Here is a 16,801-nt window from a genome sequence, read left to right as displayed (position 1 = left end):
ATTCCTGCTACAGGAGAAGACATCTTTAAAGAGGCTGCAGGAAAATGGCTGTCACCCAAGTAATACTGGTTCTCTTCTGTGGAGAAATCTGGAATTCACTTTCTACAGTAATACCTCAAAACATTTCCATCAGTAAAAGAAACGCACACACCAGCAGCAGGAGCCCAACAGAAGACAAAGCTCCTCTGTACCAGTTGCAAGCAATTGGACTTAGTTTACACAGATCTGGAAGAGCCCTGAATGTTCCGCCACCAGCTCCATCCCCCAAAGCAAATGTGGAACCTAGTGATGGAGGCTGGATAGCAGCAGTGATCATTGGCATCATTTTGATTAGCATGATATTGGCTATTATTATAATCCTTGTGTGGAAATGCTGCAAGAAGCCAGTTCTGATTGACTCAACCTGGGCAGGTCGTTCTCCATTTGCAGATGGAGACATGCCAGAAGTCCTTGTGGACTCTGACCAGGCTACCAAACGTTCATCAGTGTTATTCATGTTGCCTTGGAAATCAAAACAAGACACACACTTAGAACACAACCCCATTTCCTCAGAGAAACCACCTGCCAGCACTACCAGTAATGAAACAAGCCAACTGCCTCCACCAGCTGAAGATTGCTCTGTAGCCACGACTTCAGGTTCCCCCACGGATCCAGCTCCAGCTCCTACCTCAGAAGCAGACAACTGTGCACCTGTCTCCTGTCCTCCCCCAGCACCTTCACCTGGATCCTCAGACCTGCCACCTCCACTTGACTGGCTCAGGGAACCAGCTGAGGATCTCAGTGCTAATCTCAGCAAGAACCAGGAATTCCACTTGGAAACTGAAGAACAATTGCCCCCACCACCTGAGCCATTTATTCAAGAGATCCACGAACTACTGCCCCAGCCACAAGACCCTTTGTAGAGTGCCAAAACTGCTTTCCAGCATACTTCACCTTTTTTTTAATGAAGTATGTTCAAATAACTAAAAAAAGGAGAAGTGGACTGAGGCAAGAACAGTGAGACCACAGCATGGGCATTTCCCCAGTGTTTCTCAATTTCAGCGTTCACAAAAGGGAACAACCTGCTTCTGCTTGAAGCAAATAATTTCAAAACACAATCCAGATTCTGCCCATTAGTTATCTGTAATTAATGATTCCAGATTTTGGAGGTGACAGGAAACAGAGTATGCAAACCTCTGTGTGCCAGGACACATGGTCGTGGAGCTTTCAAGACACAGCACAGCTTGAGAGGTGCTCTGAGCTTTTACAAATTGTTCTACTAGGCTGTATATGCAAATGCAGTGAATTCAAGTTAATTTTAATAAAGCTTTCTAAATAAAGATGTTCTGGTCACTTTAAAGCACAACTGAGTATTTGCTTAGATAAAAAGATTCAAATTCCAAACCAAATTACAATTCTTTTTTTGGGTCCAAACCCTCATTTTTAAGGCCCAAATCCTCACTTCTGCTTTCCAAACTCAAATTTTGAGGGTCTAGTGCCCCCATTTTAGTGGCCAAAGTCTAAAGGCCTCAACATGACCATATTGTCTTTCATACAAAGGCCCATTTTCTGCATACAACAAGGTAACAACCTGGAACCAATGGATCACAGGTATCCCAAACAAATCCTCTCAATGGGCATCCCTTCTTCTTCCCTAATAGCAACAGAATTTCCCTTAGATCAAATACTGCCAAAAAGTTTACTGGTGTAAAACCTTCAGTCACTTCACACTACAGTTTGGTAAAGCAGAGAACAGTGTAAGTGAACAGTTAACACAGTGGTTACTAAAAAGTAAAAATGGCTCCAAACACTGGAAGAACAAATATCAAAAAACTTTCTTTTACCCCCAGGACTTTTATGGAGAAATTCCAGACAGTTTGCACAGCAGGCAAATAATTTGCAGAATGAGTTGTGCACATTGACTAATTTCTTCCTCTGAAGAAGGAAGACTTTGTGCACATTGACTAATTTCTTCCTCTGAAGCACTATTTTAGAATGCAGTCAATATTACTCATATAAAATTTAAATATTCATTTAATATTGCCCAGATGTCAGATTCCTTTTAACTCAAGGTGTTCTCAGTGTGCCACGTGTGTCTTTCTGAGCCCTGAGCACAAGTGAAGCTCAGTGTCCTGTCTAGACACAGACCTTTTGAGAAGCCTTTTAGTGGGAAGTAGGAGGATGGTATCAGAAGTAAACGAATTTTATTTTACTTTAATGAGTATTGAATGATTACATTTATAGAAAGAAGTTGCTTTATGCTGAAGCTAGTCTTCCACAACATCTCTGCAATATGGCAAAGAGATCAGTTTTGAGTTTGCTTGGGGAGGGAATATCATGGTGAATGTTGCACAGAGCACAAGTTTGCACATAGTGTAACAATAAACTTCACAATCTTTATCCATAAAATTGAAGTTATAAGTGGTGCAAAACCTGTTCTAGACTGCTGTGCATAGAAAAAGATATTTACAATTTTCTCCTCCCATTTATATAAGCTGTGTGATTGTGTATGCCTCAAGTATAGCACCTGAGTTAGAAAAGATTTCTCTGTTTTTTTAAGGCTTGTTGCATTACACTAGGTTAAAATTAACAGCACTATAAACTACATCCGCTCTTACATTGCTTGAATAAATTCAGATACAAGTTCTCCTAAGGGAATCTATGAAATCCTACAAATCCTATATTATACCTGACAATGTAGCCTGATCTGAGGAGTAGAAAACTAAACATTTTAAAATCAGGAGAAGATCTTCTCACAGTATGGCTTAAAAAAGCCTAAGATAGAAAATCTAAATTAGCATTAACCTTTATTACAGGAGGAGAGGTTCATAGAAGGTAAAAAAGAACACAACTTAACATGACTTTTTAAGCAGGAACCTTTAAATGGAATCATAGCTTAAGCTAAACCAGCCCACAGACACTTCCCTGAGAGCGGCTTGGGGAGCAATATCACATCTGACGCCGTGAGGCATTAACAGGGCATAAAATCTAGATATGGAGAAGTGATTCAAATTATAAAACCCAACTCTTTTTTTTTTTTTTTTTGAGTAGGCTCCTTTTGCAATCAATTTGAGTCAGCACCAGCTCTGCAGTCCTCCAGTGTAGTGCAGATCAGGTGGTTGCAGAGCCCCAGCCAGCAGCAAGACGATGCAGCTGAAGAGACAAGCACAACCCACAGACAGCAACTGTAGCTACTCTCTAGAACAAGGCGACCTCTGAGCTATATTCTTTCCCAGAAAAGATGTGCTGATATTGGAGAAGAGATCACGGTAAGTTTGTGCTTTTCATTTTTAGTCACACACAAGAAAAACAAACAACAAACAAAACAACAAACCTACTACAAAATTAAGGGGCAGAAATAAAAGCAAAACGATGAGTTGATGACGGATGCTTGCACCAGAAATTTGCTGCAGTGTCAGAGATTGGTTACTAACATTAATTCAGCTTTCAAACATGTGTTACCAGCTTTGAGAATGTAATTAACACTTGAATAAGGAAAAATAACTATGTGCATGTTAGCATGAATGTGGAATTTGGGTTTCAAACTAAATTCCTAACATTTTAAGATGTATTTTAAGCAATTCTACTTAAGGAAATAGCATCTATGTATGGGGGGGACTGCTACATTGCTGCAGAGATTTGTAAAGCAGATCTAGTTGACAGCCATTTTTCTCATCCTGTATAAAAGAACACATTATTCGAAACATAATATAGGCTTGAAATCACTAAAAACAAGAAGCAGACATTGTATAATGTTTGGAAGAGACTTGCATTTTCGGAAGAAAGCCCTCATTTGAGCTTGAGGGGGAAAGGGAGATGAAAAAACAAGTCTCATTCTGCCAGACAACATGACAGTCTATGAAGGGATGCTTTGTAAAAGTCTCTCTTGAACAATTCTAAAAAGGACCATGCCACAAAGGGGTTTATTGATATTTTTACTTAATTTCTCCTGCAAGTGGTTGTTGCAAAGACAACCCTTAAAAAGAAATGAAAGATATTATATGGATTTAAAAGGTGTCATTTTGGTATATTTATTTCCAGGCAACAATGGAATACCAGATATTGAAAATATCTCCCTGTCTGCTGGTTCTTCTGTTTTTTATACCCACTGTTCTGGGTATCTGTCCTTCTAACTGTACATGCTCAGGAAACGACAGGAATGTGGACTGTTCAGGTAGAAACTTAACTATACTGCCACATGGACTTCAAGACAATATTACATATTTAAATCTGTCCTTTAACCAGTTCGTAGATCTCGACCATCAGCTAACAAGATTCACCAATTTGAGGACCCTTGATATTTCAAACAATTGGCTCAAGAATGTTCCTGCACATCTGCCCAAGTCCTTATGGGAATTATATGCCAGAAACAACAACATTAAAGTTCTTCAGAAACTTGACACCGCTTACCAGTGGAATCTTAGAGTGCTCGACGTTTCCAGGAATATGGTGGAAAGAGCTGTTCTGATCAACAACACCCTGAGCAGTCTCAAGTTTCTCAATCTCAGTAGCAACAAACTTTGGACAGTTCCAACCAACATCCCCTACAACATAGAGATGGTGGATCTATCCAACAACTTCTTGTCCCAGATACTCCCAGGAACGTTGCTGAGGCTACAGCACCTCACAAGCCTCTACCTGCACAACAACAAGTTCACATACATTCCTGACAAGGCTTTTGACCAGCTCTTGCAGCTCCAAGTAGTAACACTGTACAACAACCCATGGGCCTGCAGTGATGAACAGAATATCCCATATTTGCTGAAGTGGGTGCAGGAAACAGCTGCCAGTGTGGTGGGGGCTCCCTGTGCCAACCGTTCCATGCTCTGGGTCCATGGCACCCCTACTCCCCCCAGCACAGACTCCAGCCTCATGATTAAGGGAATGAAGGCAGCAGATCAAGCTTCTTCCCCAGTGGCAACTGAACCAAGCAAAATGACCAAAGTGCATAAACAGTTTAAAGCCAAGGAGGTGACTACCTTGGCAACCTTCAGCCAGACCATACTGTTCACAAGCACAGAGCGACCACCGCTCCTCTACCCAGAAGACCTGACAACTGGGAAGGTTGGCTCTCAAGAAGCAGCTGCCACACACACCATCTACATCAAAGATTCAACCGAGGTGAACTCAAGCCTGGCTCGTTCAACAGGATCATCCACTACTCCTATGACTTTAAGTATCACCAGTGGAATGCCAACAAACTACTCCAAAATGCCTCAGAGCACAACTGCTACCTTAAGGAAAGAGGAATCCACAACAAACGTTTTGAATACTCATCAGCCCTCCAGAGCAAGTATCTGTGAGATATATTTGGTTTATGTCGTTATGCTTAATGCTGTGGCAATGTTTATTGGCTAAGGGCTTGTGTCTTGTGAAATGTACTGAGTTTATTCCTGTGATACATCGCTGGAGCTAAGACATCAGGTCAAATAATGAATCAAAATACCAGAAACTCAAAGTTCTGACTCTGATCTAAAGAAAATAACAGTTCTTAATTAAAGAAGTGCAGACTAATGTCTTGATACTAAGCTGCTACTATTTTAATATGTCTTAATCGAGTAAAACTAACCTATGATTTTGTTTTTAAAAACGTGCTTATTTTGTATTTAAATTTTTAATTTTACTTGCACAGAATAAAACATAATTTTAAGTACTGGTTTTATGTATGATTTTGTCATTAAACAACTGGAAAAAAAATAGAAGGCCTGTATCATATCTGCATTGTCTTGCTTGACTTGCCAGTGAGCAATTCTTGTAATATAGCAGCACAGATTCTTTGTAAGTTACAATGACATGCAAAAGGGAGGGAAAAATAAAGGAACTAAACCTAGCTGTTCCACTAATCAGAAATTATTCCTGAGAAAAACTGCTAGCATGTGTATCTATGTTTGCTTCATATGTATTAGGATACTTTCAATATGAAGAACAACAGTTTTGAATTTAGGAATTAAGTATGATAAGGCCGTGATGTCTCCTAAGAGGGTGTAAACTGAGCTGGCAACACGGTCCAACTTCAGCATGGGAAAAGTGACTGATACCTCTTTTTGCTCTGTCTTGACTTAAGAGACTGCAGGCAAGTTATTTCCCATTCTCCATATTAAAAAAAAAGAAAAAGAAAAAAAAAGTAGAGGAAAACACAAGATGTTCAATGCCATGACACACTCCAACAACAAGGAGGGTTCTACACAAACTAATGAAATGCAACTCTTGGAATTTATTTCAAGTGACATCCAAAAATGTAGAAGGTTAACATGTTATGCTTAAGAGAACAAACCAAACTACTACTTTTTGGTCAGTAAATTATCAGCCAATTTCTAATCCCAGTTACTGAATATATCAATTAAGCAATTAGTTGTCAAGCTGTCACTGAAAGAATCCTTGAATCTTTTTACTTAAAAGAAAAATTAACTCAATATCCATGGCATTGAACATGCCCAACTCCTTGCTTCATAAATATGAGCATGATTACTATTCTCCTTGACATCTGCACCATCAGCAAGTAGAAATAGTTGCACGTGTGGTTCTGTCCACCCTAGGAAAATAATCTAAATTACGTGGCAAAGGTACTTGATATACTACAGATGAAGTTCTGCAAACAGCATGAAATGAAAACTGAAGAACAAGTTCACTGAAGAAGTATTATTCACTTAATATTACAAATCTTTATACAATGTTTTCCATTCATTTCAGGCCATTTAATTTCCAGTTATTGTAGCATGAAGGTGCTGCAAAACCCAGAAAACCTCACAACTGAGACTGGAGTCCTCTACCTACTTCTCCTAGGTGTCAAGGAGGGATGTAGACCATTTACAACCACTGGTATCAGAGAAATCACAACTTTCCAATTGTGAACAATATTTCTATAATCAGAAACGTGTTTTAATTTCTAACAGTAAATGTTACACAACGAATTTGTACAGTTATTTCATTGGCATTTAAGTAAGAATAAAGTTCTGTTTGTATTGAACTGAAGTAGTGATAGTGCTTCTTTTCAAATAAGCATAGCTATCAATGAATAATATTTTGTTACACAAACCCATTTCAAGCAGTCATATGGTTCAGTCTTCATGTCTTGGGGGGGAAATAGTAGTTAAATTATTTTGATACTGATGTACTGGAAATACTGTTTATTAATAAGCTGATTAAGAGTAACATAATGTTTACTCTTCCCTTGTTACTCCTTAGAACTTGCAAATCCCTGTTCATAAGAAACAGGCAGCTCTTTCTCCCTCTCAAAAAATACTCTGCAAGTTCAAAAGGACAGAGAACTTAAAAACAAAAACAAAACATCCCAAAGACTGACTTTTCATATCCATTTTAGGTAGACAAAAACTAGTTCTCCACATCAAAGTTTAGACCATAAACAATATGTGCCTGGCACCTCCAGTGACCAGCAGAAGGGCCTCACTATATAAAGAGACCACCAGCAGTCTGAAAGAATTGCCCACTCTCACAAGTGCCATATATTTTCCCCAGGCTAAATAACCTAACACAAACTGATACATTCCACTAACTGGGATGAGTATTAAAAAAATGTCATAGCCTGCCAGTCTCTCTGGACAGTCAATGTATTTGGTAAGTACTGAAGGATTCCAAAACAGTATCAACCTACTCACCACATTCAGAAATAGGAACTTCCTACAATTATCTCATTCTCTTGGTTTCATCCCACTCAGCTGAAAGTAGCTTAGCTTATAAGGTAGGACAGAGATCACAAAACGAGGTGCTATGACTAAACCACCTTGAGCTGAGGAAATTACATTAAATCCTACACGTGCCTCTGCTGAAGAATTCAATACAGGATGCCAAATTCTACTGGATGCAAAAAACCTATAAGGAACCAACTTCACATGTTCTGAGGATGTTTCACCCATAATGATGGTGGTGACTTCCTGAGAAACACTGTTTTCCAGAAGCTGTTCAGGGCAAATTTCAAGTCCGCATTTTGAAGAAGCTGCTACCCAGACTTCAAAGTCTTAAGCATACTGATAAAAGCCTGGAAGTGGAAAAGAATTGTGGATTTTTCCAAATATGGGTACAAGAATGGGAAACCAGGAAACAAATCAATTACAGTTGGGTATGGCAGTGGGGCACAGCCCTGAGGTCTAGGGCTTGGGGTAGGTACAAGCAAGAGGGCTTAGTCAGACTGCTTTCAATAAAGCAGACTGAAATTTAGGTTTCCTTGTATTTTTCTGGAATACAAATGAGATGATAAGGGAGCAGAGAGTAGGCAGGCAAATGTGGGAGTCGTGCACTTGTTGCTTGGCAACGGTGCAGTCAAATTGAAATAAAACCCATCGGCACGGATGGGAACACGGCGGCATCGGGTTGTGTTGTTCTAAACATGCTGGTCATTCAGTCCATGAGAAATATAAAACAATATATGCTCAGAGAAATTATCTTTTCTTTCCCCCTAAATAACTATATTGCATTTCAGGACAATATTCAAAATACCCTAAAAAGGCCTAGCACATCATGTAGTTGACACACGTTTGCTTTGGAAAGGTTTTGGCCATAAGCACAGCCACAGTCTGAAGCAATAACTCAAAAGGTTTGTATTCCTATTAATTAGTTTGGGATATCAGCTTTAAAACTTAATGGCAGTACTTCAGGATCAGTATTCATTGATTTATTGCTCATTTTACTGAGAATGTAGGGATTTAAAACAGAAGATGCTTTCAAAGCCAAGTTGTTGCCCAGGTAACAAAATGTGAAGAAAAATGACAGAAGGGACTAAATTTCACAGCACAAACAGGATATAAACTGATCCAGATATACCAGTAAAATGACTCAACGATGTCCTAGCAACAAGATCTCAAACTACAAAAAAAATTATATATAAAAAAATATTAAGAAATCAGCCTGCTCTAAGTCCTTTAACATCCTGGCAGCTCCAATCTAAACAGTCTTTCCACATTTCACACCTTAAACAACTCTTACTTACTCCGCCACAACAGTGAATAAACACAACAACTGGGAGGAAAACTGAGTTTCCAAACATCCATTTTTATTCCTGAATTTTCAGGATCAGTCTTTTTCTCATGGCAGCAGTTCAACTGATCTGAACATTACCCAATATATATTCCTCAAAAATTTACTGACATTCAACTGCATAAAGTGATGTGGTCTAAAACAATCAGCATGCTTTTAAAAAAGGTATCTTGAAGCTGATACGTGGTGTCCTTGAGCACAGATCCTTTTCTTGAGCCTATGCAGAAATCAGCTTAAGCAAAAATGATACTCCCAAGAGTAATTTGAAGTGTTGAGAACAAGTTAGGCCCCAAGGCAACACAGCATTTTAAAACATGTCCTTAGGTAAACTCCTGAAACTCTCTGGCCAGATTCAGTGTCAGGAATCTCTTGGAAATAAATGGGCTTATAAACAAACAGAACAAACTAATCTCCGTTTCAGCACTGTGTACACTCACTTTAAAGTACCCTTTGAATCTTCATGGTATCACTGATCACAAATTTAAAAGAATGAACACAGTGCAATGCTCAAACTTTAAATCTGTTCCCAGTTCAGACTCACATGGAGCATTCAGCTGTCCCAGTAAAGTCACTCTACAAGCCACGTGAAGTGTTTTCTGAAAAGCAGAAAACAGCAGTGGATGCTGGACATGCAGACATATGTTTCACTGGAAACAAAAGAATTTTGGTTTTCTCTCAACAGCAATCACAAATTTAAAAGAATTTAAGTGTTCCCTCCCCTATGTTATCACCTTGAAAAAAAAGTGGTTTGTGCTGGTTTTGTGTTGTTATCTTTTTTTTTAAAGCAAGAAAAAACCCTTTGGCATGCCTGTAGAGAATTCCAGAAGAAGGAAACAGTTTTGAAATTTATTTTACCTTCCACATTGATACTGAACAGAAGTTTTGTTTGTTTGTTGCTCTGAAAATCAAAAACAACATAAAAGAAATGTGAACAGATATATTCATTTGTTGGATCTTTAATTGCATCCTGGCTAGGAAACCATATTTAAGTAGCAGAATTCAACTACCACGTTAGTTCTATTTGGAAACGTTCTTCAGAGAGTGCTCATGCTTTAGCCTCCAACCTGATTTTGGAATAAAGTATGTTTGTTATCTAGTGGTAAAATATTAAAATCTTCAAATCATTAAAATTGGTCCCTATTTGAAAATTTCTGAGGGGAAATGACAGAAGTCACATGGTGTAACAGAGCACAGATATTCTCTGAAAGGAAGTTTGTAACTGCAGCTACAGAGTGAAGAGCACTACTGAAAACAATGAAAAAAATAGAAAAATCAGTAACTTCAATAATATGAAATTATAATTTAAGAATTCTTACATGCCTGTGGGGTATCATTCTCATTAGAAATATGTACAGTTGAAGAATGACTCATTTGCAAACACGTGTTGACTATTTAAACTGTTGAATACAAACAGAAGATAATTTCTAAAGAAGTGGTTTCTTCTGTTTGTTTTCACATTCTTACATGAACTCGATGGTCCTTAGGGGTGAACCTTCTGCAGACCACCTCCTCAGATCACAACACTTTTTGCCAGATGTGGCACCATGAATGAAACCTTCTCTATTGGCACCAAAAATAGCAGTGTCACCACCAGCAACCAGCACCCTGTGGACAGCAACACTGGCTCCACTATTAAAAGCTCCTTTTCCCAGACTTACCCTAACAAGCAGCTCAAGCAAGAGCTTCCCAGGGACCACAACCATTCCTAATCATGCCACAGACAAGCACGGCAGCTGCGAGGGAACCATGAGCAAGCACCCCAGTGGTGCAGCAGCCACCACACTGGCATCACAAACAGGCACCCACCAGCACAGAAGCACCAGGAGGAGCCAAAGCAATCACATGAACTCTACCAGCACCAGTGCCACAGGCAGCTCCACCAGCACAAACTCAGCTCCCACCAGAAGAACCAGCAAAATCCATACCGGTGATAGTAGCAGAAGCAAAACCAGGAGCCTCACCAGCACAAAAAGCATCAGCAATAATCCAACCACCAACATCCACACAGGATCTGCCAGCACCCATAAGTGCCACAAGGACATCAGGACTCTCCCTACCATGATCAGAGCTGGTGAGAACTCCAGAGACCTCAGGAGCACCACCATGCACCACGCACCCCATCAGTGCCAGAGCCAGCAGTCCCACTGCTCCAGCCCACTCCTCACCAGCAACACCAGTACCAAAAGCAAAGGCACCAACAAAACAGCAGAGAAAAGGTAATAACAGCTCTAAATTTATCTTTACATTCTGTCTTTCATTGTACCTGGGTATGAGCACAATGATTTTCCTTTTCTTATAAAGACTAAGGATGACTTTTAGCAATGAATGTAATTACTACAGAAACTGCCTTGAATGTGCTCTTTTTATAGTGCAGTTACTTAATAACTAGAGGGAAATACCAAGTTTCAGTCACAGCTTTAGTTGCAGCTTTAAACTACAAATATTAATTTAAATAAAACTACTTTATTTAAACTTGTTACTTTTTTTGTGTGTGTGTAAAAGAGATAATTAAGACCCATTTTACCATAAACTGACTAATACTGATCTTGGGATATTCCTCCCAAATTCTTCAAGACTGCAGCATATGTTACTCACTGTTATGAGTAACAGATCTTCCAGATTGGGGAAGTCTTAAAATTTTTTAAAATTTCCCCTATTGAAAAAAAACAGTCTTAAGCAGACACTGATATGTGAAATTTGCAATTCTTATTACTTTAGTGATACTTCCACAAACCTCTATAATTTTCAAAAACATGGTAGTATTCTCACTTGGAACATAAAGGTGAAACTGAAGCAACATGATGATCTCAACTCTGTGTGAAACTTTTAAATGCTCATATTCCTCTTTGCAATAGGATACAGGGAGTATTTTGATAGCTTGTTACTCCTTTTATACTTCAGAAAAGGAAGATGTTAAAAAATCACTGATAAAGGGTTAACAACAATGTGGTGTTTACTTGAGACAGTGAAAAAATTAATAAAATATACTTAAAATTTTAGGTCTTTTTCCACAGATACTCATATACTCCTGGGTGGAAAAACTATGACAGTTTGGATTAAGAAAACAACCCGGTTAAAAAACACCATCAGCAGAATTTGACAAATAAGCTATTTTCAGATTCTTTTTTGTTGTTATATACACCTGATATTTTTTATTTTACATGTTTATTTTAGACAGGGAAGGTAGAAGGCTCCTTACCGCCGAGCAATGTAGTAGAAAACAGGACTGCCAGCTTTTGATGTCCCAGCTTGGTAGAAAATATTTAATGTTTTCAGTGCTTTGAACTCCTCTTTTTCATGTACCTGATGCCTGAAAAGCAGTACATTGACATCAAGTTTTCACAACTGCCTTTTAAAAAAAAAAAAAAAAAAAAAAGGAAATAAAAAAACTCCCAAACCCTCTTTATTTGCATCTTTAAATAAAAGTATTGAATTCACAAGAATTTGAAACTTTGTTCAAATCACTGCAGTCTCTGGTTCTCAATTTAACTTTTGAAATTAAAATCTAGCCAGAAATGTAAATGTGGACCTAGCTTTCTAAAATCCCCTTCAAAACGAAAGCTGGAGTCCTCATAACTACTTTTACTTCCTGACATGCTGACGTCTAGAAACCTACAATATGTCTTCCCTCCATGATCATCTCCTTACCTTGTCATAAATTCTTCAAACTTGGAACTGGTGAGATTTAGACTGGACCAATGAGTATCTGCCACAGGTTTGTGCTCCGGAGGACCCAGATAGGCAAGGAGAGTAGCCATCTTGTCAAAAGGTCGCCTTCCAACTGCCTTGTGGTCCCTAGGAACAGCATATTATTTAAAACAAAAGTCCTTCTTTACTCAGCAATTCCTATTTTATATGCCCACTACCCTTCCTTACCTTGAACAGGCTGGATTTTCTTTTTTTGAAATTAAAGAAGAAAAAAAATAAGTGTTCAACAAAGAAGTAAGAAAAACGTTTGTTACACACAGAACAATTTCTACAACAGGTAAGACAACTCTACACTTGGACAAGAGGCTGGCAGTAAAGTGGGCAGCAAAGATGTCAGACATGTTCCTGACTATGGAACACTGCCATGTCCTGACAATGGCTTGTCAACAATATAAAAGTTCCCAAATATAAGAGTTTTCAGCTATGATATTCTTCCCAGAAATAACAAAAGCATTCAAACGTATTTCCAAATGTTAATTTCCCATCAGTAACTCCTTCCTTCACAGTATCTCTGAAGTCTCACCTGTTGCTGGAAAGGTACTGGCCAATTTTCTCCTGGTTGTTCCACAGCAGCCGGTGCAGGGCCAGCACGTTGCCATCACTGATGAAGGACAGGCTGTGGTTGACAGTGTCACTGGCTGGGCAATCAGATGCAATATCAAGGAAAAACCTAGAGTTCAAAACCAGTAATAACCATAAGTGTGTAAGGGAAACCTGTCAAGCAGACCCAGTGCAAACTAAAAGAGAACATTCTCTGTTTACTCTTTACAGGTGGCACAGGCTGAGCAGGGTTCCGAAGGACCTACCTTCGTGCTGCATCAAAATTGCTTTTTACAAAATCATTAAAAGGCCTCATATGTTCTTCTTTTGTAAACAAGACATGGTTGGCAATACTCTGGAGGATCTAAAGAATAAAAAGATGGGGAAGACACACAAAGGTTTAATGTATTAACTGTTAAGTTACTACAAATTCATGGTCAGAAATACTCATTTTAACTTGTTGCAAAACCTCAAGACAAAAAGGGCCAACAAGCCAATTAATTCAAAGTATGTGCACTTTCAAAATATTTTCTTTGACATACTTTTAAATACTAGAAAATTATTTCCCTTATTTATGAACTTCCTTTGGGTTTAGACCAGGAAAATAAATGATCTTTCAAAAGTATCATTTATTAGATGTTAACTATTTCCTCTGGAAATGATACAAACAAATAAAAGCAATATAACATCTGCTTATTTAAAGCAAACTGTAATTTCTCAACATGCAAAATGGGTAACACATCTGGCTGCCATTATTCTCACTGTGCTCACAGCAACACTGGTTTCTGTGTTTGTTTTCAAATAAGAAGTTCAAGTGAAGAGCCAGAGGCTTTCTGTTATCTTATACATCATTTTGGGAAAGTGTTTTTCTTTTCCACACAGATTGTTCCCCCATATTTACCCTGCTGTGAGCTCCAGAACTGACATGAAGATGTAGAAAAATAGTATGGAAACTGCAGTTTAAATACACATAGACGGTTGCTACACAGAATTACAAGTTTACCTAAGTTTTCTCAGACTGGGCAAAGAAGAGAAGTAGGTCGGGTACAACAAATAAAAATACTTATTGATTCACCTTTGACATCAGTTTTAATCCCCTTTCAATTCTTGGTGGAGGCTTTTTATCTAAAATCCCTGCCTCGTACGGGGAGACGATGGCGGGGTTGATGAAGCGAAGGAACATGGCGCTGCCAACCGCTCCAATGCTGTTCTGAGGGAACCGCTGACTAACAACCTACGAAGTTGAGAATTATAAAGAACATTTTGGCATTAAAGAACAAGGGAAAGCAAGCTGAGAAAAGCCTCGTATGGTAATCCAACTTTTAAGCATTCTGTCCATCCCAAACAAGCTTGATACATTGGAGCAGGATGCTCGTGCCTCAGCAGGTCTCGCATCGTAAGACAACCAGGAAGGAGAGGGGAACAGGCAGGGGGTGAGAGGGTGGCAGAGACCACCTGCCTTCCCTGCAGCTTCCCTACAAGCTCTCTTGCTATAGTGAAATTGCTACAGGAGCTACTGGACAAAGATCTGAAAGTGTATTTCAGTTACTGACCACTTCATTCCAGGACCCTGCCACTGGCAACAAAGCTTACCAACCCCTTGCACTGGTCCTCAGGTGTGCACATCAAATACAGGGAGTGCTTTTCAAATGAGTGGGTCTTCTATGTGTGTATCTATAATGTCACTATCAATCACAACAGCGTCTTCAGCAATAAGACTTATGCTGCAAAGTTTCAGGAGTAATCTTAGATTTGTGGGAAGGAGGTCTTTGTAGAAATACTCTTCAGAACCATCACACCTCAACAGATTTGCCAAAGGAAGGCAAGACAGAACAAGCCAGAGCTGAGTGGCCAGTGTATTTCCTTGCCTACACACTGTCCAAAATCCCTTAGAAAGAATTTCAATTCAAGAGAGATATCGAGGTGCTGGAGCAAAGACAGAGGAGGGCAACGAAGCTGGGGAAGGACCTAGAGAATCAATCTTATTAAGAACTCTTGAAGGAGCTGGGGATGTTTAGTTTGAGAAAGAGGAGGCTGAGGGGAGACCTCATCGGTTCCTACAACCAATTGTAGAGAGGTTGGTGCTGGTCTCTTTTCACAGGTAATCAGTGACAGAACAAGAGGGAATTGCTTCAAGCTGCAACAGGGGAGGTTTAGACTGGACATTAGGAACTATTTATTTACAAAGAGAGTGGTCAGACACTGGAACAGGCTGCCCAGAGAGGTGGTAGAGTCACCATCCCTGGATGTGTTTAAGGGTTATCTGGATGTGGTGTTGGTGGATCTGGTTTAGGGGAGAACTTTGTAGAGTAGGGATGATGGTTGGACTCGCTGATCCCAAGGGTCTTTTCCAACCTGAATAGTTCTATGATTCTATGATTCTATTCTACAAAGAGTCAAAACCTGTATGTAGATTTTCTTATGAGTAACAAAGGTTAGCCAAAACAAGTCAGATTCTACCTTTTCACAGCATAACATTAGTCAGCTTCATATTTTAAATTATATTGTTTAAAATAAATAAAAAAACAAACTCCGTTTCACTAAAGTACTTCAAAACATAATTAGTGCAATCTCAGATCATGCTTCTTAAAAGAGATAAAGCCATTAGCACATATATATCAAGATATATCAAGTTGGTTCACTACCTTGTGATGGAATTACTGACAGTATTTTCCTGTAAAATGCTAGTCTGCACACAGATGTTGCATTTAAATATGATGACTATTGTGTTTAGTTACAGCAAAATATATTTAATAAAAGCCTAAATTTCCATTCTGCTTCTGTTTAACTGGTACTTTATATTTTGAGGTCACTGTCAAAGGAAAGGATAAGTTAACTTTTAATAACACCACTGTATCACAATATAGGTATTTAAACTCTTGAACACAGCAAGTTAATTAAAATGAGAAATTTGCATTTCTCAGTAAATCAATACAAGTGCTAAATTTTATTGCTTAGTCACAAGTCAAATAAAAGGAAATATACCAGAAACAAATCATATAAACCTCTTTTCAGTAACCCGCATATATTAATTTTTCTTCTCCCAGGGTGCAAGCTGAAGTCAAGTTATCAGTGTTAAAACAACTAAATAGACTCAGATTTTCCCCAAAACCAAAAAACCCACATTTTTCTTCCACATTTTTTTTAATTTGAAGATGGTGGCAAGGGCAGAAGAATCAGAGCATTAAATACTAAGCAGTAATGTTAAAAATGTATTTTGTTTACTCAAATAGGCACACAGAGAATATTTTAAATATAACTTAATTCCAGTGTTAATTGAAATGAAAGCTATTTTGTGCCAGAATTAGTAGAATGATTTTACAGTGAGGTCAAATAGACTGAAGTGAAGATGTTTTGAACAAACAGCAAAAGATTTCTGTTGTGCTTTGAAAGAAATGGCTAAGAAAAAGGTCTCCAAACTTACTGATTTTTTGTTTTCCTTTTTTTCTTTTACGGTAGCTTTATTCAGTAGAGAGTGGCAAGTTGCCTACAGAACAGAGATGAGCACAAACAAGTCACAGCACCAACTACATACAGCAACAAAAAACCAATGTTGACTTGTACATAAATTACACAGTAAAAT

General features: G+C 38.7%; 3 protein-coding genes across 3 annotated transcripts in view; 2 read left to right on the top strand and 1 right to left on the bottom strand.

The window, feature by feature from the left end:
* Positions 1-16,801, bottom strand: part of NF1 (neurofibromin 1) — an 80,389-nt gene that overhangs the window by 30,226 nt on the left and 33,362 nt on the right. The window contains exons 31-36 of the mRNA XM_010009099.1: positions 16,643-16,705; positions 14,294-14,452; positions 13,485-13,582; positions 13,202-13,348; positions 12,619-12,765; positions 12,170-12,280 (exon numbers count right to left, since the gene is read on the bottom strand). Coding sequence (XP_010007401.1) covers positions 12,170-12,280; positions 12,619-12,765; positions 13,202-13,348; positions 13,485-13,582; positions 14,294-14,452; positions 16,643-16,705 — 725 coding nt within the window. The remainder of the gene's footprint in view (positions 1-12,169; positions 12,281-12,618; positions 12,766-13,201; positions 13,349-13,484; positions 13,583-14,293; positions 14,453-16,642; positions 16,706-16,801) is intronic.
* Positions 45-902, top strand: EVI2B (ecotropic viral integration site 2B). The gene has a single exon (XM_010009094.1). It carries the CDS (start codon positions 45-47, stop codon positions 900-902), a length of 858 nt encoding a protein of 285 aa, XP_010007396.1.
* Positions 3,138-5,337, top strand: OMG (oligodendrocyte myelin glycoprotein). Its single transcript, XM_010009034.1, has 2 exons — positions 3,138-3,248; positions 4,021-5,337. Exon 2 carries the CDS (start codon positions 4,027-4,029, stop codon positions 5,335-5,337), a length of 1,311 nt encoding a protein of 436 aa, XP_010007336.1. The 5' UTR covers positions 3,138-3,248; positions 4,021-4,026.

This window comes from Chaetura pelagica, unplaced genomic scaffold (genome assembly GCF_000747805.2).
Source record: "Chaetura pelagica isolate M959 unplaced genomic scaffold, ChaPel_1.0 scaffold72, whole genome shotgun sequence".
NCBI lineage: Eukaryota > Metazoa > Chordata > Aves > Apodiformes > Apodidae > Chaetura > Chaetura pelagica.
Note: the sequence above shows the minus strand (reverse complement) of the source record. Positions and strands in the feature narration are given on the sequence as shown.

Coding starts and splice junctions, on each gene's coding strand:
- EVI2B (XM_010009094.1), top strand. CDS start 45: ATGGCTGTCACCCAAGTAATACTGGTTCTCTTCTGTGGAGAAATCTGG.
- OMG (XM_010009034.1), top strand. CDS start 4,027: ATGGAATACCAGATATTGAAAATATCTCCCTGTCTGCTGGTTCTTCTG.